General features: G+C 41.2%; 1 protein-coding gene across 6 annotated transcripts in view; it reads right to left on the bottom strand.

Annotated features, from left to right (window-relative positions):
- garnl3 (GTPase activating Rap/RanGAP domain like 3) overlaps positions 1–25,250 on the bottom strand; it is a 151,908-nt gene that overhangs the window by 66,567 nt on the left and 60,091 nt on the right. Inside the window, exon 1 of one of the 6 annotated variants that reach the window (XM_087142949.1) lies at positions 14,004–14,274. The exons of the other annotated variants lie outside the window; for them this stretch is intronic. Coding sequence (XP_086999075.1) covers positions 14,004–14,080 — 77 coding nt within the window. The 5' untranslated portion in view covers positions 14,081–14,274. Of the gene's footprint in view, positions 1–14,003; positions 14,275–25,250 lie in introns of those variants that run through there. 6 annotated transcript variants of the gene reach the window in all.

The raw sequence follows: 25,250 nt of genomic DNA, 5'->3' as shown, positions 1-25,250 counted from the left end.
TTGCTTGATTTCATATTTCTCTGGAAAGGGTGGGAATTAAAGCTTAATAATAACGTGTTACTGCTAAGATCAAAGTTCCAGAGGGAAGATGAACTGACATACTTGGCTTTTTTCATAAGTAAGCGAGACCGAGTTCATTGTGTATTTTTTGTGCAAACAGCAGAATGTTATTTAAACATTTGAACTTTCACAACACAACTTTCGTAATCCTGAAAAAAAAATCATAATTTTTTACAGATATTAGCAAGGTCGAATTGGCAGACCAAAGTTAACAGTAATTGATAGGCCTGTCTTGGGCAAACAACGTCCACCATATCATCCAGCTGAGCATTTCCCACCAAGACCTGGCTGATGCTTTTTGATTGTATATAATTTGAACATGTCACCATTATCTTGCGACAGCACTGCAAACAGTAAGTTCTGTTTCATATTTTTTCTTTTAATTTCTTTTAATTAATTTCTTTTAATTGAGACGGTGACCAATGCCGTTTAATTAAAAAAAGAAAGATTCTGAGCAATTCCACTGAATTAATGGATTTTACGCGAGAAAATGGTGTTCTTCAATCATTTTTAACGCCTTTTACAAAAACATTATAATCTAGATCACAAACGTTTAGTCAAAACAACAACGGAATAAAATCAAATTACGTCATCATAACTTTAGGACCAAATTTAAGTCTTGATAAGACATCCTACACAGTATGTTTGGATATTAGTGGAATTTAATTTCCAATCTTATCAGTAGGACATGAGACTTCGGTGTACAATTACCAATGCCGCCTCATGACGTCATCCACATTCCTACCTTCCTGTATTCTTATCAAATAGAGCTGGCATCTCTAACAGGAAAGCCACTTGTATATGTACTACATAACTGCCTTCGCGTGAACGGACATCTGTACCAAATCAAATTTATGTGCTTGGGCATGATGGGGAAATGGTACCAACGATTGCTGTTCACTGCAAGGAATGATAATGGATGTTCAAAGACTTAAGTACATGAGCTGCTGGTTCATGCACAGTCAGTGGACACCATGGTACAAACAGCACGTAGCTCTTACGCCGAAACGCTGATTTTTATCGTGTAAAGACCTTCCACAACATCAACCAAAATGCCCATCAGATCGCAGGCCAAAGTTTTCCGCTGAGCGGCTCGTACTTTTCAAGCGTGAACAAAAACACTCCAAATCCTTTCCAGATCAGAGTGCTTTTCGCAAAAATAACCATCCGCCAGGCACTGAGAGATCACACCCCACGGGGATCCAAATGCAATGTGTGTCATTTAGTGACATTTTGCAATAGCCACTGCCGCTGACACTGTTGGCGGATAACAGTAGATAAGCATCAGAAAAGAATAAGACAGTCACACATCAGGCACGGGAAAGTTGCCAGTTGGTATCTTTCCGGTGATCGGTTGGTGTGTTCTGGGCTGAGGGAGTAAAAGACGCCGATTATATGATAGATTCGGTAAACCAAACCAAACCGGCTCAAAACAAAACAAAATACACGGCATTTGCTCTACATTCAAAATCCAGTATTTAGGGATATAAGTTATTTCCAATATCAAATTTACAGCAACCTCTTTTGTAATAACTGCAAACGTACTTTACCTCAATGTGTTCCAACAGTGTTGCCTGAAGGCGGCTTCGATCGGGGTATCCTACTACCCCGATATTCCAAGAACGTTCAATTGTGCAAAAGCTCTGAAACAAATTGACGTCCTACAAAGTCTTCATGATTTCTTTGGATGACACCTTGGGCCCATCCTGAGGGAGTTCACGTAAGATTACCAACACTGCTCCCCGCCACGAGACAGCGTTCATCTGCTGCCGGCAGGACCCTGACAATCCTACGTTAACGCCGAATGCTATCAAACCAAATGCCTCGCCACAAATTGAAAAGTACTTAAGTTATTAAAGATTCAACGTGGGTATCTGTCCCCTCGATCAGCTCTCCGCTGGTCAAGCCTATTTTGACAGTCAGAAAAGTCTTTACCTGTATCTTATGAAATAAAAAGCCCCAGGAGTCGAGTGTTCGCGGATGATATAGATTTCACACCGGCTAAGGTAATTCACTTTGTGCTTTGGAGTTACGATAATCAGCCATGCCACAGTAAGGAAAATACAGGAAGTTTTGGTGAACCCATTTGCAGTGTACGTCGTGCAAATGGTGACATCAAATAAAAAAGCAAGCAATTTCTCCGCACACACCGTTTAATTGGAAAAATGTCTTCTCACTGCTAATATCAGCGTCACAGGGCTGCTTCACAGATGGACTGTTTCCAATTTTGGTCTTAGCATCAAAATAAGTAATTATTACTCAGCCGGAAATTAACGAAGGAGAAAAACTTATCGTTTTCGCTGCGGCAGAAAAGGGCAAGGATCGTCGATGCTGAAGTGGTGAGAAGTTTGTACACGTCAAAGTAAGCTAATCCAGGGACGATACCATAGCAAGCCAGTAATGAAAGAAACACTCGCCGGGCACGTGTGAGTGGATTCTTTGGTAACTCGGATCCCATTGTATGTCTCGCTATCTGCCATCACTTCGCAACTTCTAATTGCTAATCTGCTGGTAAGTTACGAAATTATATGCCCAAGAATGGATCATCCATCTTCACAATTCACGAGCATAGCAAGGATATTGTCAAATGGTATGTACTACTGAAAAGTCTTCATCCTAGGTTTTTGAGAGCGAAAATCTATTAGAAGTCATGGAATTCTGTCACAGGTAACCCTATGAAAACGATTTTTTTGGTGTGATTCTTTTGCCGTCAGTACTGTTGAGCACACAACGATTACACATGAAAACACCGCTCCTGTGCCCCTCAATAACCGAGTAGAGATTTAACTCACAGGAAGATGCAAATCGTTGAGTGACTTACATGGTACGGCTCTGTGTATCTGACACAATATAATAAGTGTTGCAAAGAAATAAGAACCCTATCCAAATGAGACACACAGAGCCTTTCGAAGCAGAGCTAGACCTGTAAGCAAAACGTGCTCTCTAAGTTAAACCATCTTCTATCCTTCCATGCCCAGTCACGTTTTCTCTATGGCCTCTCGAAAACCCGTGGCATGACATCAGCGTAGGGACGCAGCAATGGAGGCTATCAAAACGATCTCCCTACGTTGGATTCAATGCCCTTCCTTTCTCAAATGCTGAATGGAGCCAACAGAGGGCGCCATGAATGAAACACGTTCAACGAGATAAATTGCCCCGACGATCCGCTGTTGTATATTAATAAAGAGCGGAGATTTATTACGGTGAATAAAAGTATAAACTGTACTTTTGTCTGTGTTTGATGCAAAGGAAAGGAATTGGAGTAAACGTTGCCCTTGCTCAACAGCGGGCGCCGGACAAATTATGGGGCAAAAGCTGGACACTGACTGCGCAAAGTTTAAAATGTAATTATCTAAATCACTGGCCTCAACATAAACTCTTTTCTGCTTTATGTTGCATCTTTTCAACTTGATCATGAGATGAATCCTCAGCTGATGCATTTAACAAAATTGTTTGCAAACGCTATACGTGAAACTACACACAACAAAATTTCGAGATGCATGTAACAAGCGTTCTCAATGACAGTTGTGGTAACACCGCCTAAATTATGAAATATTGACCAAAAAGTACATCTGCCTGCTACTCCCAGAGAGATCCAATTAGATTTGTTGAAGCATAGCAGATGTAATAGGAGGGAGCTATTTGAAGTGGGTAAACACAAAAGATTTTACCTAAACTAAATAGTGCTCTCCTATTGTGCTTGCTAAACCCCCAAAACGCTATTTGCATTCCAGTTGCCACATAAAGCTGTGAAAGAAAAACTCTCCCCCAAATTAGCTATGACAAGACTACATGGAAAAGCTCAATACATTCTACTTGTGACTCATGAGTTCCAATGTTTTGGGTGACACAGATGACACGTCTGCATGCATTGTACATCGACAGAGCACAGGTGATGCTGCAGCCTTCAACGCGACCATGACAAAATTAGCAAGGCAGAGTATAATTAAAAGCGCACTCTCTATCTCTAGCCACAGCACTGCGACATGCACCGGACCCTCTTCAGATCCAAAGAAATTACAGATGCCTACATACACAATGTTTTTGTAAATCGGTGGTGCTGCTCAACAACACCGATCAGAGTCGTGCAAAGAAAGAGCTGCGACAACTTAAGAGTTTAGAACTAAAATGGCTGTACAAATATGTGTACAGTACAGCGTGCGGCTACTGTGCATATGCAGTGGCACCATGGCGCATCATAATCCGCATTTGGGTTCCATCAACTGCGACACTTTGCCGCAACTCTATCTACGGCGCTTGACACTGGTCTTTGTTGGACTGTGAAACGAAACAGGCGCCCTCTGTCGAAGCCGGGCTGACTGCGCACTGATAAAAGAGCTTACGTACTGTTCTATTTTTGCCCCAATTAGGTTTTGCCATGAACAAAAAACATAGCGTGTCGGAGGAGTGAAGTGCCACTGAAAGTGCCTTCCCCTTTGTTAATGCATCGTCAGGAGCTGTTAAAACAGTGGAAAGTGAGATGAAAAATAAGCAATCTCATTCAGGACAGAACCATGAGGGCGCTCAAGACCCCCTAAACGAAATCATCATCCAGATTTTCCCACAAACTTCTTTTCCTTCCCAAACCGTGACTGAACTCCTGACGTTTTAACCCACGCTATCACTGGGTTTGACTCATCGCTGAGTAAATTCCAGAATCTATACAGCATTGGTAAATATCTAATGCACTTTCCACTGAACCATATTAAAGCACTCCTGAATCTTCTCTTCAGGCAAATCTCTTCACACTCTAAATTAAACTGACCTTTCTTCCTGGCAGTGAGGTACATTTTTTCGAACCTATCAAACTTCAGCGTGTACAGGAAATGCATCTAATGTAACATAATGACAAGGATCTTCACCGGAGGTTTCTCTAGCTACTGCTGCATTGGATGATTTCGATCGGAATCGCGGCCACCAATATTCCTTTTGAATGATACCGATCAGTTAGCGGCGGTAAAGCCACCAGGGAACGAAGACGGAACACAAAAAGCGTCCCAGCATGGGGGCATTTAATTTCAGCACGGCGTGGCACGGTCAATTTGCACTGCACGTTTGTGCTGCTGAGTTATGGACCTGCTGGATTAGGTTGCAGACCGCACAAGAATTGGTTTCACAGTTTTGGTGGGAAACGTGACGTCACGATCAGCGATTGAAAGTAATGGCTTGCCTCTGGGGTAGCCTGGAGTTCAGCACGGGACGTGTCAAAAGGCAGCTCATTGTCAAATTCGGATGTCTCCGGAGAATACCCTGAGAGTGCTGTCGCGATAAGCCGGATTGCAGCACACAGCTTGCTAGCTCACCTCAGGTGGAAAATCATGGGACGGGTGTTTGTGTTCCAGAGGTAGGGTTTTGGATGTTTTCACACCGTCTGCCAGATATGAATTGTCTTGGAGTGATCTCTGGGGGCCACTGAGCTGGTTGCCAATTGAAGATGTTCCAACAAGACGGGCACTTTTCCCAGGCACCAGAAATATTGCAGACAATATCTCCAAACTTTGAAAACTAAAAGCTTCTTGATTTACTAAATTAATTTGGTATAGGCCTACTTTGCTTTTCGTAATTACAACCAGTAATTAAATTGTACTCTGGAACTTTGCCAAGGATGCCCTCTTACGTCGATGTCCTTAAATGTTTTCGTTTTTATACTACTATAGATGTGAGCAGTAAATATCTGTGTTGAAGAGTTTGCGCAGACAATGCCCACAGTTGTCTTACAATGACTCCCAATGCAAGCGCAGTTCCACTGCATGCACCCGTCTCATGCCACCGAAAGGCAAATCTGAGCTATTAAAACGAGATTTCAATCTCCTATGGGCCATTTATTCACAAGCCATTACCGGTGTGTTACACTTAGGCCTTGGCACTGCCCTAACTTTTGTTTTGAAAGCGTGTGCACGACACGGCCGCCGGCTTGCCTCGCTGTGCTTTTAATCTGTCAAACGGAATCCAACTATTGCCGCGATGTCACAACCTGCCGTTAATGGATACAAAATATTACTGAAGGCTCATATAAATAGACGAGCAATTGAAACATGACGGAGATAGGAACACATCCGGCAGCAGTGTGCATTTGAGATATATTTGAGTTTTGACGAGTTTGGCTTACTCAAGAATTTATTCTGTATCAACGTACTCAGTATACAAGCACACACACAAATAGCAAGTCAATCATTTACATAGAATTTGCATAACATGCCACTGAGCAAATCTGATACATTCTGTTCGCAATGTCTTCCAACACTTCAAACACAGGGACAAAGCAAACATTTATTCTTGATAATTTTTCTTGGAGATGTTTATTTTGTTTCCAAGAGAGCAGGTCAACTACAGCAATTTCATCCAACACTTATCAAAGTAACGGGTGAAAATGTTTTTAGAAATTTTTATACAACCTGTCAGAAAGAATGAAGCTTTTCCAGACACACTCTAAGATCTGTAAAAACACTGTTTCAGCCAACGCTTCGTCGACGTGTTTGCTCTATGATGGAAGAAGGAGACAGGGTGAAATTCGAGAACATCGCTAATAACCGCTCGATCAAGACAGTGATTAAAACATGGCGTCTACGTGCCGTACCTAAGGCCGAGCTGTAAGGAACACATACGTTTGTGCTGGATAAATTCAAATAAATGGGGACCGGTAGTCAGGTTCTTGGGCTAATGATGGGATACCGGGGAGGTGCATTAACTTGTTACGTGCACGGACTGTTACCTTGGAAGGTGCTAAGAGCACATGGCGACAAATTCTCAAGATGGCACTTCAGAACAAGTCATTATGGCAAAATATTACAGGTAAAGAATTCTTGGATATACATTGTTTCCTATAGTTATTCCCCTTGATGCTAATGCTTTACCGCCAATTTTCTGCGCTAACCTTTTGATTTCAAAAGACACAAATAATCATCCAGACAGAGGCGAATGTATCAAAGTACAAGGAAATGCCCACCGTTTGGTTTTTGGAGGTAGCCCTAAGCACTTCATCTCTCATTCGCTGTATCGGTTTTACACGCGTCACCCTGGTTAAGGGGAACCTGCTTCAACCCTATGCCGTTTAGTCAGGCTTCGACACCTTTAAAGAGTACGCTTAGTCGCCGAAATTAATTACAGCATGTCCAAGGCAACCCACTTGCATGGCCAAGGAGGCTGCAGATTAGAGAGATGTAGATTTTGCTCATAAGGGAAGTGTCATAGATACGCCTCTGAGCTGAATGCGATCCGGCTTGCTCTTGTTTGTAAGAACGTGACCAGAGGAAAGTACGAATGATCATTCGTTTGAAATTGGAGAGCATTCCTCAATACTTGCATTTCCAATGGAAGCTGGTGACCGGTGGACTTATATTAACGACGTTATTCAGTACTGTCATTCGTCTATGTGGATTAAATATTCCTATCGTGTCTTATGTGCTGCTATGCGGAAGCCCCCAAGTAATGTAGTATTGCAAGTGATGAATAAGGAGCGAGCCCCACTACGAGAATTTTTACCAAATACTAAAATAACCTGTATATCATTCAGTTCTGTATGTGTACTATTGACAAAACTAGAAGATATGGAGCCTAAGTTCACTTATGAGTAGAATGCAAAGGAAACACCGTGTATATCATTTAGAAAATAGAAACTCAATTCAGCGTGAACTGCAGACAAACAGCGTAAAAGCACTAGCGCGGCTTAACAGGATGCAGTAGTACCCAATGCATTACCGGTCACGAACTGACTACCTTGCGAACTATTGAACAAACACGGCGATTTGCCACGATCAATAACACGAGAAGCCAGTTTGGAAACTGAAGGACATGGTGTACTGCACCCTGTAGAATAAACAGTAAGAACGTGAACTGCCAAGCAAATTGACGAATTCATTCATTAGCATAAGATTTCCGGGATTTGGTATGATTTTGTCAACCAATTCAATGCACTCGATCTTACGCCTATAATGCCTCCGTTACTCACTGCTCAGCTGTATGGATTGTTAGTTTTTGAGCCGCGTATTTCAGTGTCTATGCTGTTGGTACTTCTCGCTGGTACTTCATACATCGCATGTAAGCAAACTTAGTCGAGACAACCTAACTCATGCTGTTTTATCAGCAGCTTTAACTGTTTTATTTGAGATTGGGATGCAGGCATTGGTATGGAATAATGCAACCCTACCGTATCACCGAAAATGCACTTAAGAGCATGTAACTAAAAGCGCGAAAAGCCAAACGGTATACACACTTTAAATTGGTTCCACACACAGAACAAAAACTGTGAACGTTTTCCTCAACCCAATGAAATTAATCCTTGAAGGTTGGTTAAATGTGACAGCTATACGCTCTTCTCTTCGAGATATATCTTGCCACGTAGGGCTAATCAGGATGGATTCGTAACCCAAATCGGTAAATGTCACTTTCAGCATTATAAACTGCATGACACTTCTTAACACTATGGCTATAATTTATAAAACTTCATGTGGGGGAAAACTATGACGTCGATTTGGCGCATTCTTTTTTATTCCAATTTTTATATACACGTTCATGATTGAGGTTAGATCTAAACTCATTCAAGTTTTCTGCTATTTATTTGTATGGGTTTCAGGTTTGCCTCAAATTGTACATTTGCCCATGACCTGTCAAGAGAATTGTCAAGTAAATTGACAGAAATAGTTTCATTTCCGTAATTTGCAGTGAAAAATGTGAATTATTCGTCTACTTTTACACTGAAGGCCAACCACAGTTTAAGGATTGCTGGTAGGCAAATTATGAGCGTGTGACACAGAAAGAGAGGTCTCTATAACAGGCCAATTTAAATTGTCAATCTGATTTCAACCTTTAGAATCTGTTAGGAACTTAAAAAACCCGCTACGTATTTGATCTGATTATAATGAGTGTGTACACGGCATTTCAAGTTGCTGCGGAAGTACTTTTTCATTCCTAAAATGAAAACCCTTTCAATCGGAAGCCTCTTTTAAAAAAGAGCCTCGAGAAACTGAAAACAGTAAATGAAACACTTAGTTTTGGCAATAAGTTACATCAATGTTTATGATACGCCATGATATGCTCTGGGGATACAACTCATGCTCCCCGCTTCAGATTAAAATGAACCGTGGACGGACCTGCTTTTCCGAGCCAGTTCTAGGTTAAAATCCCAAATATTAACTAGGGTTATTAATGGGTGCGACACTTTAACATACGTTCCATATCTAGTCAGATCTAGGTTTTTCATCATTCGGTTGCTGTGACCCCCCCCCTCTTTCACCGCTGCTGGGAGCGCTACAGGCGCCGATAAACAAGGGTCAATTGTCGGTGAACGTGAAAGTTCTGCAAATGAGATCACAGACGGCTCTTGAAATAATGATGCCGAGGCAAAGTGGTGGGAGATGATTTTGAATACAATGGAAATGGTTGCTGTGACACATCGATATGGGAAACCCCTGACTTTTAAGCGACAAGGGTAAGGGGTTAGAGTCTGATTGTCACAAAAATTCCCAAAATATTTCTTATTTTGAATTTCCTTGGTATGATAATTATTTTGTTGATATATCGACTGCTTTGAGTACCACTCACATTTATCGTCGCGCATTAAGTTTGTGCATGTCTATTAGAGACGAAGACAATTTTTTTATTCACAAACTCATGTACAAAACTAGCGTAGAAGCTCGAGGGCTCGAGTCCTATATACTCAAGAAAGCGCGCGAGAATTGGGTTTTGGTAAGTTGAATTCGGGTTTCGTTATTAAATTTATTGTGAATTTTGCTTCGACAGTTTTTATCATTTAATGGCCTCTCCAGCTTTCACTGCTGGTGCCCTTTATAGTTATGTCGGGTCAAACCTTCCCCTAGGTCTACATTAACAGGTATGGCATCATTAGCAGCGAAATTCAAATACTCATGTGCATGTACCGTGGTTTAAACCAAAGATCATGGCATTTCATGAACACAAGATAAATACAACAGGTTGGGGCTACTTTATGCAGTGGTTTTCAAAATTCACATCGGCCACACAAGAATCGAAAAATCACACTCTCAGCACCTCATTAGGACATGCCTTGTGGTAGTGCTGATGAGCGATCACTTCACACAGCCTACAGTCATTAAAAGGGATGGATTCGCCATACCACGGCCTAACACGCCAAATCGGGCAAGAGTCCACCATCTCGAGGTGAAGTAAACGAGAAGAAACGTAAACACTGGCAGCTGTGAATGACCAGTATCGGTCTTGAATTCCAGATTACAACACTGCCAGTGAACACCACACGGGCTGGAAGCGGCCCGTACAGATTAAGAATGAAAAATGTAAAGAAGCGTACATCATTCATCAGCGGTTATCGCCGTCCGCGAATATTTAGGCATCAAATTTTTAAAATCGTCCCCTTTGTCAATCTGTGAGGTAATGAATAAATTCAAGGTATGACTAGGTTGCCTTCATGGCAACAGCCCTGTGACGTAAACGTGTCTCTTCACGGCTTAAATTTCTGGGAGAGGTACATCAAAATCTGACACCGAAACACCGACAAATACTGGGATAAAGTGTATAGAAACTCTTACATTTTCGAGTGTGTAGAACAGACCAGTTTAAATTAAAAAGTAAACACGCCGCTGAATCTATTTCAGAGCTAGCGATTATTAGGGCCTATCTGTAAGGTTATTCGCTATTTGTGGTTCAAAGACCGCTATCGCACTTCCTCTATAAAATGAATTACACCTTCCAACAATATTTTGCAGCAATTTAATGACAGTTATGTTTCAATTAAGAACTGGAGGAGACAACCATAGCTTAGCGATGGCTCATCTATGTGGAACGTCATGTCTAGAGCCTGGAGGTGTTCAACGGGTAGTGCCATGGCTACAATATGGCGGGTGCTGATCATGAATAAGCTACAGCTTGGAGGAATGAGAACGCTTGGCTACACACAGCACTCTGTAGATTTGATGCTTGGAAATTAATCAAGTACTGATCTTAAAGTTCGTCCTGCATGCAACTGTCGCCAGCATTTCAGCAAACCAAGCAAATAACCTCAGGCCCCTGCGCTTATTCAAAAACAAAAACTACAACAGCAAAATCAAGCACAAGGTTCGACACGTTATTTTTACGGACAGTGCCGTAATAAATGCATTTTTGTTCCCGAGCTCTGGGGACATTATCAGCATTCTTGGGAGACTTCCTGTAAAATGAATTACCGGGAAGAAATCTTTTAATGTCATACAAAAAAGACCGCTCCAACTTTGATGACCGACATACGCATTTGTAACTCAGACTTTTTCATCGCACAATAATAGATCACGCTGAGTGCAGGCACCTTTGAATGTGGCATTTCATGCATAATTGTGAAGTCGCCATAGATTTTTGCCGTGATATCCATGGCTATACTCTGAATAAATAACGAAAATTATTTTTGGAGCCATGTCGGGGGTCCACCACATGCAACGAATTTTGCAACCTGGTAAATATTCAAATGTTATTATTAATGCATGCCACGCTGCATATACAATTTATTTTTCCCAGAAAATGGTGCTCGCAATTTGTTCTGTTCCGCTCGTTTGCACGGAAGTGGACGGATAAGCACTGCATGGTGCGTAATTGCAGGAGTACTGAGTCACGGGTTTGCGCAGGTGCATTCCAAGCAAAGGCGAGAGCCTATAAACAAGCCAAGAAAAGGTCAGTAACGAAATAGAGAAAAATCATATATTAGAAAAGCAACGGACGTATTGTAAGGTCTTCATACAGACAACAAAACGTCTATAGGATTATAATTATGACTGACCAATACTGCACGATCCTCCAGTTTGTCAGAGAGTATGGCGTGTCCTCTCGTCTGGAGTTACAGAACAAACCTTTTGCGAGTTGAATTTGAACAAAATCTGGTACACTGAGCTTATAAAGTTCCTGTGCACATAACAATTTGAATTCTCCACACTGAAGACACTGTTGCTACACCTCGTGATTGAGGCAAGCTTTTGCTTAGTTACATAAGATACGCCTTGAACCAATACACTGTTTTCAATGGATAAAAAGGGCACAAAGGAACCAGTCCATTCCAGAGATGGTGGTCGCTATGCAAAAGCTTACCCCGAACCAAGAGGTACAGCAACAGTTTCTTTAGTCTGGAAAATCCAAATTGTTATGTTTATGAGCCATTAGATAAGTCAGTGTACCAGATTTTACTCAAATTCAACTCTCAAAAGGCTTATTATAATCGCAGTAACAGATGGTGAATACACACTGTGAGATTCAGCGAGCCGCATCACAGGATTAATTATTTTAATAAGCAGCACACAGAAATCGGGGGAATTTTATTAAATTGTTTTATTTACTTTGCGGTAGACCAGCAGATTGGCAGTGTTCGTGTTCTCAAGAAACAAAGAGCTTCTATATTTTTAACGAGAGCCATTTAGGCGCTGTCAGATTCTGTCTGACAATCTTGCAAGTCACCATCACTCGGGTAATCTGTTTGGACACACTTGCATATGGGCTCAGCCTAAGACAAAGAAAAACTTCCCCACAATTTTGGAATATCATGAACCACGCTTGGGCACACAGTGATGCCAAATGGATGAGGCTCAGCGGCTCAGGTCTCGTGTCCCAAGGGGACCGGGATGACAACTGTCAAATTCCGGATAGAAGTTTTCTTGCTCAGGATGAGTAGGAAGACCAAAAAGATCTGACAGACACACATGGTAATTACCAATGGGCAAACGCACTGGTCACATTCACCTTTCCGACGACGCAATTCAAGAGAGATGGACTATAATACTAAGTACCGTACTCCGGGAAAAGGTAATGGATCCTTGGAGAGACGGGAAGCATGTTTACGTCATGTTTGTTCCGCTGTCATTAGGGGAAGTATAGGCTGAGATTGTCGCTACAGGCTACAGGCACACTACAGGGAGCATGTCGGGGTAAAAAACCCCTGCTATTACAATAAAGGTGTCGCTGGACATAAACGGCAATGGTAGCAACACATTCATTACAGGGCCTATGAGATGAACAGTTTAATTGATAGCGCTTGTGGGACTGCCTACTTTAATGTATGAAACTTATTTGATTTTGGGGGCTAATCTCACTGTATAATGCACTTTTAACCATTACAAGTTTTCCATGTTTTCCAGACATATAATGAGGATCTTGTTTTTGTGATGTCATTTCAAGGAGACATTGTTTATTGAAGTATTTTTCACAAATAGATTCAAGTATTTTACTGCAAAAGAGCCTCCATACTTGGTAAAAGTATACCAGAAATCCAGTGAGAAATTCAGCTAGCTATGCTAGTAATGTTTCTGATCTGCAGTAAAAGTCTTCCGGGTGCTTGCTTTGCTAGCGTTGTGCTCTTAACATACTGCGCTTGATTTGCAAGGTTAGGCCTACTTAATATATTTTTAAAAAATGGATCACTGCACACATCGTATTCAGTGACCAATACGCACCACGTTTACTCCTTGCACTGTTCGCTATTTCGTAACTGATTCACACACAGGAATTCAAGTTTGCAAGTATCAGACTACATTAACAGCTTTTCTACGGGTATGCTGTGGTTGCAAAGACAACATAATGTACGTCTGTATACGTACCCTTCAGCTCATTTCAAAGTACATGACATTACTGCAAAACTTGAACAAGCTATGAAATGTTGATTTTCGAATAAACTTCGTTATATGACAATGCACATACGTAATCAGACGTAACACGGATAAAGAAAAGCACATATAAACGAATCTTAGGCGGTATATCGAACGGATTTCCAGGGACACGGCCAGGCCTATTTTCATGAGTGCGTCTTCGCATATTTTCAACGAAGACCAAGACCTAGCTACAGACAAAAGGTTTGGATGCAGCCTTAGGTCTGAGTAGATGTAGTTTGTGGAAAAGCTTAATGATTTGAGCAAGGCTGAACTAAATACAACATCTGATTACATGGTTTCTAGCAAAAGTATATTTGGTTTCCATACAGCAACATGAATCGGACGACCTACCTGGACGGATATTTCCCTTCGAAGCTACAACTCCGAAACTCGAATTTCCCACGATGGGATGTTTTCTTACTGGACATGGTGGCTTCTTCCGATGATACGCAGGTACGAAAATCCTCCGAATCGTTACAATGCTCTATTGCGATCGTAGCTTACTAGCACGTGCTACAATGCATGACCCGTATGAGTGTAGTCTCACTTGATGAATCCCTATCGTTCAATGTACACACGAGTAGATACATCTGGGTGGAGGACAGTTACGGTAAGCGCACGCGTACTGCGGCCATGCAACGCGGCTCGTTAATATCAGTCAAAACGAGCGGCAAGACTATAGCCAGCTACAATCTGCGGGTGGACGGAACCATTTTGACTTGTAGGACATAACGCAATGCTTGATGAGCGCTTCCTCAAAGGGAGGTTACCTCGGCAAAATAATCAGCACGTTTTAAGGTTGAAGTGGTTGAAGTAAGTATCATGGCTAAAAAAAAAAACCTTCGAGCGAGACAAGACGACTGGATGACTTGGTAAAAAGATATAGATATGCATTCAGATAAAAAAAAGGTACATAGACATGTATTTAATCCTAGAAAATACTTGGAACCATTTTAATTATTACTCACTTCACCCTCTTGGTAAGGTAATTTTCTTTCCATCTAATTTTTAAAAGCATATTTACCAGCATGCTGAGAATTCCATTGATGATTGTTTATTCATCCCTGGGACTTTCAGTTAAAACAAAACAAATTCCTGCATGGTCTCGAACAACATCACCCGGCATACAACGTAACAACGTGCATCCTGGGAGACTTGATCAATACCACATCCAGATCAAATAAACGTGCCACCTGATGCCATCCCGGGGAACAAGCGAGCACGCACTAAGCTGTATGGTAATATTACCTGAACTTGCTTTGCCGCGGAGCCCGTGACCAAAGTCCATGCGAATGTACAAGTACTTTCAAGTGGTCCAATTTATTAGTTCTGCGGTGCATCAGTACCGTTTCACAGTGTGCTACGGGTGTGGTGGGAGAAAGTGCTTTGGAATGATTTCACGTCCCGTTTTTCTTCGAGTAATGAACGTTTGACACAGATGACAATGGACCTGTCCATAGGGATGCCAATCAAGTTCTTGTCCAGAGCCTGAAAAGAAGGCCGGAGAGGCCTCAATGTATATGTACCTTGCTAAAGGCCTGAAACTGGCCAAACATTTTAAAAGAAAGGCTGAAATCAGGCTTTTGCCTAAAGACTGGCATCCTTGTGACAACCAAACCCGTCAATTTGGAGGTCACAGAACTTGACTGGGACACTCGTCAATGTGATCAGGTAAATTCTCCGTTGAACTCAAGAGTGCGTCTCGGTCCATTTAGGCTAAAAACACGTACATGGTATACACATCATCTCCCTTCATAGTTTGAACCTTGTCTTGTATCTTTGCAATTTACTGTAAAAAAAATCTTTTTCTAAAACGTTCCTATCAACTTGTCATAAATCACTATAATCAAAAAAACCTTTTAAGTCCGTGAAAAACAAGAGTAAAATTTCCGTTTGTTATATATTTATTGACACTATTTCCAGTTTTGACATTACTTTTTAGCATTGAAACAGTAAGTCGTTTCTGTGGCAACGGCTTTGCCCCAAAGATATTCCTTCATGGAAGGCTTCACAAGAATGACTCCCCCGAGATTCATTACTAAAATAGACGAGGTGGCTCTCACAGAAATTACGAGGGCACTGCGCAAGCACAGAACACCATAGGTGACGAGTGCCGCTGCAGTCTTGTTCCGAAGTCTAAATCGTTTTGCAAGCCATATCAACAACTCCAAGCCCCCGTCTGGTAGCGCTGGTACTCAGCACCTGGTATGCCTGTGGTTACAATATAGCTCAGTGATTCTAACGAAAAGTACATGAATCACTTCGTCCATAGCCCCGTTGAACGATTGACGACATTCTTTTTTATTACAGGGGTGGCGGATCATGAATACGATCGGCGATAAACCCTGAGAGAAGATGGAACAACGCCAGAAATCGGCGACAGACATCGAAATTGGCCATTAAATTGTTTGGAGCACTATTTACGCACAAAAAAGGGTTGACGCCCATACTGTAATTTCAGACATGCTCATAAGTACCCTTAAAAGACCCAAATTGAAAAAAAATGTTCTAAATATAGCCCTCAATATTGCATTTCCCACAAACTGCTTCGAATCGTGAAAGTGTTGGCATACTTTCTGAAAAAGAGTTTGCGAATTCGACTGAACGTTTTTTTTTAACGAGCCCATGGATTTTTTTCTTATGATCAGTGTCCTTTAGAGTGGACTGGTTAATGTTTCTGATACCCAGAATGAGTTTGTGCATGCCTGTGAGAAGAAAAAAGTTGGTGTCTTGTCTGTGCGCTGTTGCTTTCAGAAGGCAATTAGAAATTCAAGGACCCCACGTGCTCACACGTTCCTTGATGGGATAGATTCTGTTGACCTGCAAACTTGAGGACGGACTTGCTACTGGATTCTGACTTGTACAACAGCTTCGCTTAAAATGACAAATTTGCAAGGGTAATCTTGCGGTTCAAGCTCCCAGTGTAGCTACTTTGACAGTATCAATCTGACTGTCAAATTAAAGCTGGGTGTCAAACTTTCACGCCCCACTGCAAAATCAGCCGCTCGAGCCATGACCGTCCCAAGGAGGAGGAGAAGGCGGGGTCAACGAGATATCCCCCCAAATATAAAGTTTACAAAAACACCACATAGCTTGGAAAAAACCTCCTAATTGACCCCTTGCACTGTTACTGTTTATCCATTCTTTGCTGATGAGTGCTTTGGACTCCGATAAAAAGGCTCTCCCCGTCAGAAGATCCCCAGGGCCCATGGCATTGATTGTGGGTTTTTGCAATGTTAGTTTCCAGGTTCCAGTACGTTCTTTCTACATACGTAGCAACATCGTCAAATCAATATGCGTATTGTGGCTGACCCCAGTGGGCCTGCAATACATCTTTGGTACTGCTGATGATTAACATGGACATTGTTTCAACCTTGCAGCGTTAGTGTGTACACAGCTTTGGCAGTCTGTGCCAGCTGCCTCTTCTATTGTTTGCTTTCACTCGATTCCAGTTGGAGCAAACGTTCCTCTTCTTTTTATCTCATGCGATGCCACCTTAATGACTCTCTTCTACGCAGGTATCGATTTCTTGCTACATGCAGATCCCAAATCACCGTATACCAACGTTGTGACGCGACAGAGGTGTCACTGGTCATTTGTTAATGGTGTGGAAATTCACTGAATAAAACTGACAACCCGGAAATGAATAATAATATAGGAATTGTCTTCACGACTCCATGAAATAATGAGTATCACGACTGGATTATGTGAAAAGAGGGTCTGCTTTTTCCTGGATTTCCCGTTATATATCGGCATGATCTCGTTTATACGTATTCATGGACGACACACGCACGGAGGTGTTTGACCTGATGCGAAGATTTCCTCCGAGAAATTGCCCCTGGGTATTATCTTGAAAGTTACAGCACTCGGTACACGTCAGCCTGGCAATATCTGACAATAGGAAGACAAAATTCGCTGCAACGGAGCAAATTTCACGAACTGACGACGGAATTATAAAGCATTACGCCAGACAGGATTTCACGGTGCATTCAGTCATGGAATAATAACCACATTCATAGCTAGCTATTTGAAAGACCTGCAAAAATGCTTTCTGAGACGACCAAAAGATTCTACGGAGCATTAAAACCGCCTATACGCACTATATTTGACGTAAATAGCACTTGCAAGTTAGGAAAAGGTAAGACGCAAGACGAAATATAAAGAGATTTTATGTTCGGGCGTTGATAAGATGATTATCGTCTGTACACAAGTTATCTTTTTGTTGGTATGAATGCTAATATAAGCACCCCTAGAGCCCTAGCTTCCTCAAGGTTTAGCTAGTATGTTTTCTTCTTTTAGTAATGTAAACATACGAGCGTCACCTCTATCAATAGACAGATACGACTTAAGAAGTGAGGTTAGAGGTACAAACAATAATTCAGAGATGAAATAAAACCGCCTTCTAATATTAAAAGCCACATTCTGGCAATAGTCATTTGTAGAAATGAAAAAGTCACAGAAAATGCAGTAAAAGATATTTAAAAGAACCAAGTCTGAAACTTGAAAGGGAAAGAACTGGAGCTTGTTATTGTAAATGAGCAGCGACTATAGTACTACCATGGGTAACGACGTCATCACATGACCTTATCATATTAACCTACTGATGTATCTTAACATCAGAGGGCGATGGACTCGCCCGTGAGGTGCTGCATATTGTATGCAGGGCACATTCTACGGAGCTTGACACCAACCTTTCTCTGAAAGTACTTATTTACTGAAGCGTAGGGTGACCTTTAGGAAAGCAGAAGCGCATTGATACCCAATGAATAAAAAAATAAAACTATCCTACCAGTCACATCGATAACATGTGAAAAAAGGCGTCAATAGAACGACGCAAGACTTGTAAATCTAGGAGTAATTTGAAATTCAAATCGTTGTTTCACATCTGATGTTAGAGCCCTATTATTTATTTAATGAAATGGAGATCCCGATGACAGAAGCCACTTATCTTTATGTTGATTTAATAAAACTTAATGAATCCCATATAGGAGTTTTATTTGGACTTTTGATACCTGATACATTTCAAAACTCTCTGCCCGTTTCTGATTTATACCATAGGGGAAATAAAAAACATTATGCTAATCAACGCAAGACCGAAACATGTTGAGACGGGGAAGATGTCATGGAATCAAAGCAAGAAACTATAGAGTGTAAATCTGGGAAGAACAGAAGAGGGAAATAGGAAATGCACACGTGGAATGGTAAAACAGAATTCGTAAATAAAGGTTTACAAAATATCACACAGTTTCAGTGGCCAAAATCTAATTCACAACTATCCTGCATTTTGAAACTGACTTGACTTGAACTGACTTGTAAAGGTATGTTAATACTTTCACACGACGTGCATGTGTAACCACAGAAAAACCTTTACGCAGACCATATAAAATTTACAGTATATTTCGTAAAAGCCGTTATGCGCTTTTACCAATACACATCCCATGATGCAATACACTTCCCACCGTGTGCTTCGATTCACAACGAACGTGTGTTCATCAACTAAACGTTTATCAAGACCAAGCGAATGTTCAAAACACCCATTCCAAGTTTTGAATCTTGGTATTCAAACCAGGAAAAGTACCCCTTTTCAGTCTTACTTTTAAACAGACTGCGGTTGAGCCTTAGAATTGTGGATGGAACAATTTCTGGAAGATTTTGGAGCTAGAAATACAAAATGTAATAAGTACTTCAAAAACTGATACCTACTTGATCCAAGCTAACTAATCATATACCAACAACCATTGACTGTTTGATTTCTGTCTCGCCTACGCCAAGTTAAACGACTTCTGGCTTTCACCACATTGCTTTAGGTGAGCCTTTATTTTCAAGAGAGCAGTAACACACCTGTACGCTAATCACTATTGGGAACCCTCAAACTAAGAAGTTAGTTTTCAAGAATTACGCAACTGAACCGTCTATACAAGAGATCCCTGCCAATGCTTTTGCGTTAAGGCTATTTTTCTGTCATGTTTAACCCCCACTTGTTTGAATACTGCTGTTTTCAGAAAATAACAATGAAATATGGAAAAATTCTGTCCACGTATAAATATTTGAATGCTCTTACTCATTAATATTTTGTGATTGAAAAGAGTTTTTCAGAGATACATTTTGTTATTTTATTATTTACGTGCCGATGCACTTCATATCCCTTGAAACTAATTTCTTTATCTAAAAATATATCACTTCACAATAACATCTGGTACAATGAGGACATAAAAACCTTATTGCCAAGTAAACCGCCTGTTATTCTACATAGAATCTCTGCAGTGTTTACGGCCAAAGTGTGTCAAATTTTAACTAACCGTTTTTACCGAGATGTTTTGAGAGTAAAATTTCCCTTTGAAATTTAAAACTTACCCCAACACCTGTTTTGTAAAAATGTATCTCTTTTCAGCAGAATCGTGTGCATTTTTTTTATGTGTGTGCATGTGTGACTGATGTAATTTTGTTGTCGCGAGGAACGACGTTTGACGGTTTCCATGGTAATGATTTCAGTAGCGAGACGCAGAGGCTCTTGACAATCGCAAAGTGGCTGCACAAATGGAGAGTTATTTTTAGGAAAGGAAAGACTATGACTGCGACCGGGCACAGCAAACGATACCCCTCAATCCCAGAGTTTGAGAGAGGGAGCTTATGGAGCTTACGTTCTTCGGTAAGTGTGAGGAAACCAGATCCGTCGAGGGATGCACAATCCTTGGGACTGAGGATGGTGACGGGTTGGAACTTATTGCGCACCAATCGGGAGTTTGCACCACTTTCCACCGGCAGAATATCGGCTGGGTCTTCATAGACCACCCTTAACTGCCGATCAGCATTCATGGCACGTACGCGCACATTACGTCGTTTGGCAGACATCCATCTCAATCTCAAACTCTGGGCGCGCTTTTACTCGGCATGCATGTGAACGACTTGTTCGTCTGAAATTCCAGATCGCAAATCTGCTCGCTTACACTTGCCCGCTCTATCTGTTTGCCGATTGTTAGCTCTTTGGGGTGCGTCAAAGAAGTATAGTCTTGCCTCGAGTTTTCAATTCCGAATGAAATATCTTATAAGTCTTCAGAGGTAATTTTTCTTGAGCTTTCCACTACCGGTACTCGACCTTTTGAACTATGGTGCTCGCTTCGAATGCAATACGTGCATGTTATAGCTGTTCACTTCATAACTGATAAACCCAATTGCGTGACGTAATAATGTTGAGAGAGTCTGCGAAGTAATTGTCCGTAATATTCGACAAACGTAAAAGCATTAATTTTCTGCTATGGAAGACTCCTTTCAGTCTAACGTCTATTCATCAACTCACAAAGACGTAAGAATAAATCAACTTTTAACTAAACCCTCAAATCGCAGCAAAAACTACCAAAGTGAGTTTGAAATTCAAATTCCTCCGCCAACTGACAGAAATGATTTGGTGAACAATTCTTCCAAAAGGATCTAGATTTGATTCCAACGTCATCTAATCTTCTTTTATCACTTGAAAGCCCTTAAAGAAAATACTGAGCAGAAAACAGTCGTCGTATGTTCAGAAAAAATCATATATGTGCTCGAGACGAAAAAATTCATCAAAGAACCGTTTGATATTGAGACTTGGCTGATGGATAGCCTAATCAGGCTTTGTGGAGGGGGAAAGTAGTCATATGAGGTCTGATGTACCGATATTGTATCCATGATCACGAAGTACACAAACCAGACACGGAGGGCAGATGGGCCTGTGACGTCATACCTCGCTTCATATGGAAAAAATATTAATATCCGGATATGCGTCCACTGTGCCGTATATTGTGCGACTACATGTAATTGCAACCACAGTATCTTACGTCCCAAAAATGTGTCTCGTGATGCGAACACGATTTTGGGAAAACGATCCCCTTTTGAATGGCCATCAATTATTGCTTGATATACGGACACTGAAGCTGGGCAAACTTGGTACAGTCTGCTTACCCACGAATCGTCTTCAAACTGCCTTCTTTCATCTTGCAAATTTCAATCCCAAAAGAGTACGTTTACGACCTCAAAAGCTTCTAATCGAGGTATATTTTTCCCTGTGTACACCGATACACGTTGTTTTGGGTAAAATCTTATGTAAATACATACTTCCGCTTAAACAAATTCAAATTGCGTATTTCTTGGTAAAGTAACCTTGATCTTCTAAATGCAGTTGCCCTTTATGAACAACAGCAAATGGAGTTCTTCTATAAGCATGCACGGATGTCCTTTCCCTTCAAGTAAATTTTTTTTATCGGATAGTAGCTTCATCTTTTTGGCCGCTAGCCTACCTTGACAGCTGACAGACGGTGCGTGCAAGCAATCGGACCAAAACAAGTCAACTAGATGTAATTCAATTTACATGTTCCTTTGAAGGGATTCTCCATTAGAGTAGATGCTGATGCTTGGAGCTGCATCCGTCTTGCCTACATCAGATTTTGAGGGGGGGGCGTAAATGAATCGATCGTATTGCGTTTGACCTCGCGGCCGGAGGAATGGCGCATTCCCGTGGGTAATTAGCGATTCACTGGCTGTGTTTTGACAATGGAAATGCACGTTGAATGGTAAGGCAATCGTGGGAAACCAGCCCGAAACGGCCTTAATTGAATTGTTTCGTTTATCAGATGCTCAGATTGTTAAGACTGTCCTTTTTCGTGTATGACAATTGGCATGATGTACAACTGTTATGGCTGGGAGCCCTTAATGACCCTGTTTTTACCGAAGGCCCTTCATGGTTAAGACAGAGGTTTCTTTGACATTGACTCCGCTTCTCTGTGATTCAAAGCCTGATTCTGTAGATAACTGACAACTTTCGGCGGTTTTGAGGAGTAACCAGAATTGTTCCTCTTGAAAATGGAGGTACATCAAACCCCTTTGACATTACTTCCGGTAGACTATTTGCTACTGTTTCGCCACCTACCGATTTCTCCGTTCAGAAGGGACTACATAATGTGACTGGAAAGCAGTAACATAAAATACAAGATATCTCTTGCCTTCAAAGGCTGTCATTTTTAGTTTATAGTACTTCTTTGTGTTTTGTACGAGCATTAGCAACTTGGAAGACCTTTACTTTTTTTGAATAATCAAACAAAGTTTACTTTTAAATTGTCAATCCAGAACTAATCAGCAGGCTTCGATCTTCACAGCAGCCACCAGCGGCCACTGCCGCAATGCCAGTGAATTGCCGTGATGCCCTTTAAAAATAGCGCCTACCTTTCGGCCACTTGGCCGACAGGCCCCTTTTCAATGATCACTAGGTGCCTACAAGTATTCTAAGTTGTATTCAACTTTCAAGTTACCACTTAGTGCTAGCATTTCTGTCAACAGCCGGCCAACCGCTCCGCGCACTAGTTTTTGTGTTGCACGGACTGATTTTGCATTGCCCTGTAGACAACATGGTATGGCAACCACATCAACGTAGTTGAGTTGAGTCACTCTAAAAATGTGGCACCAGACTACTTTTATACATAGACTGGTTACACGTCGTGGCACAAAACTACACATTCTGCACCGATTCTGTACATGGCACATATTGAGACCGAGTCACTATTATCTTGGGATTGCGGACGGGAGTACGATCCTGTCTATTTTTTCCTCACTATTTTACTGGTATTTACGCCAGCGCTGGGCATGAGAGTGGGCTTCAGTGCCTTTATGGCATCATGAAAGTAATAAGACACAACACCAAATGGTAAAATAAAAGCTAGTACAGTATTATTTATTTTTATTTTTACAATTCAAGCAGACTGCTCAGCATGTGAACAGAAACAATGAAAATTGCAGGTTGAAAGTTAAACACCTTGTTGAAAATTAAGGAAAGTCTGTTAAAGTCACCAACAAGCATGATAAGTAAAAGTTTCAAAGTGGCTTTGGTGCCCTTTTAGTTGGCCTTGGTGCCCTTTGGTTTTTGGGAGCATTCAAGGCCAAGTGTCCTTGATCCTCTACAGCTTAAGGTTGAAGCCAAAACACTACAAATACCGAAGTATCCTTGCAAAAAGACTTCAAGCATAACAAGTAAAAATAACACGATTCTTTGAATTGAACATGACGCAAGAGAACCTGAAAAATGCATTTTGCCTTTCTTAGAAACAAATTTTGGCTCTTGCTTGTTAAAATAATCTTAGGATTCTGCTGCTCACTAAATGATTTATATCGTTGATCATTGCGAGATAAAATCCCCAGGTTTTCTGCTGTAATCTTAAAGGGTTTCCGGAGTGCAGAAAAGTAAAAAAAAAAATTGTGTCTCCTAAAAATTCATAGCTCATACACAAAAACGTTTCTACATTCGACCGGGGTTGTTAATGTCTATTTTTTGCGCAGGATCTGACAGGGCAGATAAATCATTAGTTTAATATTAACTTCAGGTTAAATAGCCAAAACTTCCGGGCAGCTAGCATCGCTGACCCAGATTATACTTCCAACCACCTGTTTGCACAACCGGTTTCCGTTCCTGGTTTCCTCAAAACTGGCTTCTCGAAAAAAGTACAAGCAGTTGGACAATCAATTTTCAAGTTTTGTTTCTGCCCGGCTAATTTTCAAATAGACGGAGAAGTCGTCTGGAATTATATGAATTTTTCCGACAGTGAAATGATGCTTTAAATATCAATCTGTTACTTGAACTTCTTTTCGGTTTCTTTCTTCTGGTCTGAAGTTTAAATATTTCGTGCACTTCGTAAAAGATCAAATGATAGAAGTTGCCCCAAATAGTGTTGGACTTGTTCTTCAACAGGTCTGACAGTGTTTGGGGCAACATCCATCATTTACTTTTCAAACACTGTGCAGGACATTGTGTTACGCTTCTTCACATTGAGATCATATATCACCAATGTGACGATATTTAAAGAACTGTTATTTTTCAGGCAATGCTTAGATCCACCAAATAAGTAAAGAAAACCTCAAGAAAAAGCTGGCGATACAAACAAGCTTGTTTGTCAAAAGATCTTTGCAATTGAAGGAATATTTTTTTTTTGATGCATGAGTTTATTAAGCGTTTTGGAAGCAGGTCACGAAACAACCGAACATTGGGGAATCCTTTCATAACTATGTTTGGATAACTTGAATGTCAAAAGAAAAGCCTGGACTGTTCGCTGAGTGGCCATAAACGCATTAAAAAAATTCATTCGGCGACCTGCATGCTGCCAGAGAATGCTGGGGCACAATGAACGTGCACATCACTCAAAAGGGAATACAATACAGTTTCCATGGCAACTCCTCATCCTGAAGCTGTCCAGGATGTATGTCAGAAAGGTCGGTCCTATTGGATTAAAATTCTAGCAGGTATTGGTCCAATACATCATGTATTTGCTTGGGTTTCTTACGCATGTGACATTTGATATCGAGTGCCTCCTAGCTTGGCGACTTTTACCAAACCCAAGGGCTTATCGAGACTTCTGCCTAAGGACACACAATACCTGACATACCATACAGAAGTTCATACTCGGCGTAAATATAGTTCCCAGGATAGGATGACTACAGCATAGCAGGGGTCGCATTGCCGCTCTGGTGATTTAGTGGCTTTCTTTTTTTCAAGTAAGTCTTGGTGAAGGGGCCTACAACGCAACAGCTGTGGTGCGTTCACTTTGTAGCCAGGAGAGAAAGGCACTCTAAATGACCGATATC

Source organism: Acanthaster planci, linkage group LG11 (genome assembly GCF_054643075.1).
Source record: "Acanthaster planci isolate LZ-2023a linkage group LG11, COTS_SCS, whole genome shotgun sequence".
In the NCBI taxonomy this organism is placed as follows: Eukaryota; Metazoa; Echinodermata; class Asteroidea; order Valvatida; family Acanthasteridae; genus Acanthaster; species Acanthaster planci.
Note: the sequence above shows the minus strand (reverse complement) of the source record. Positions and strands in the feature narration are given on the sequence as shown.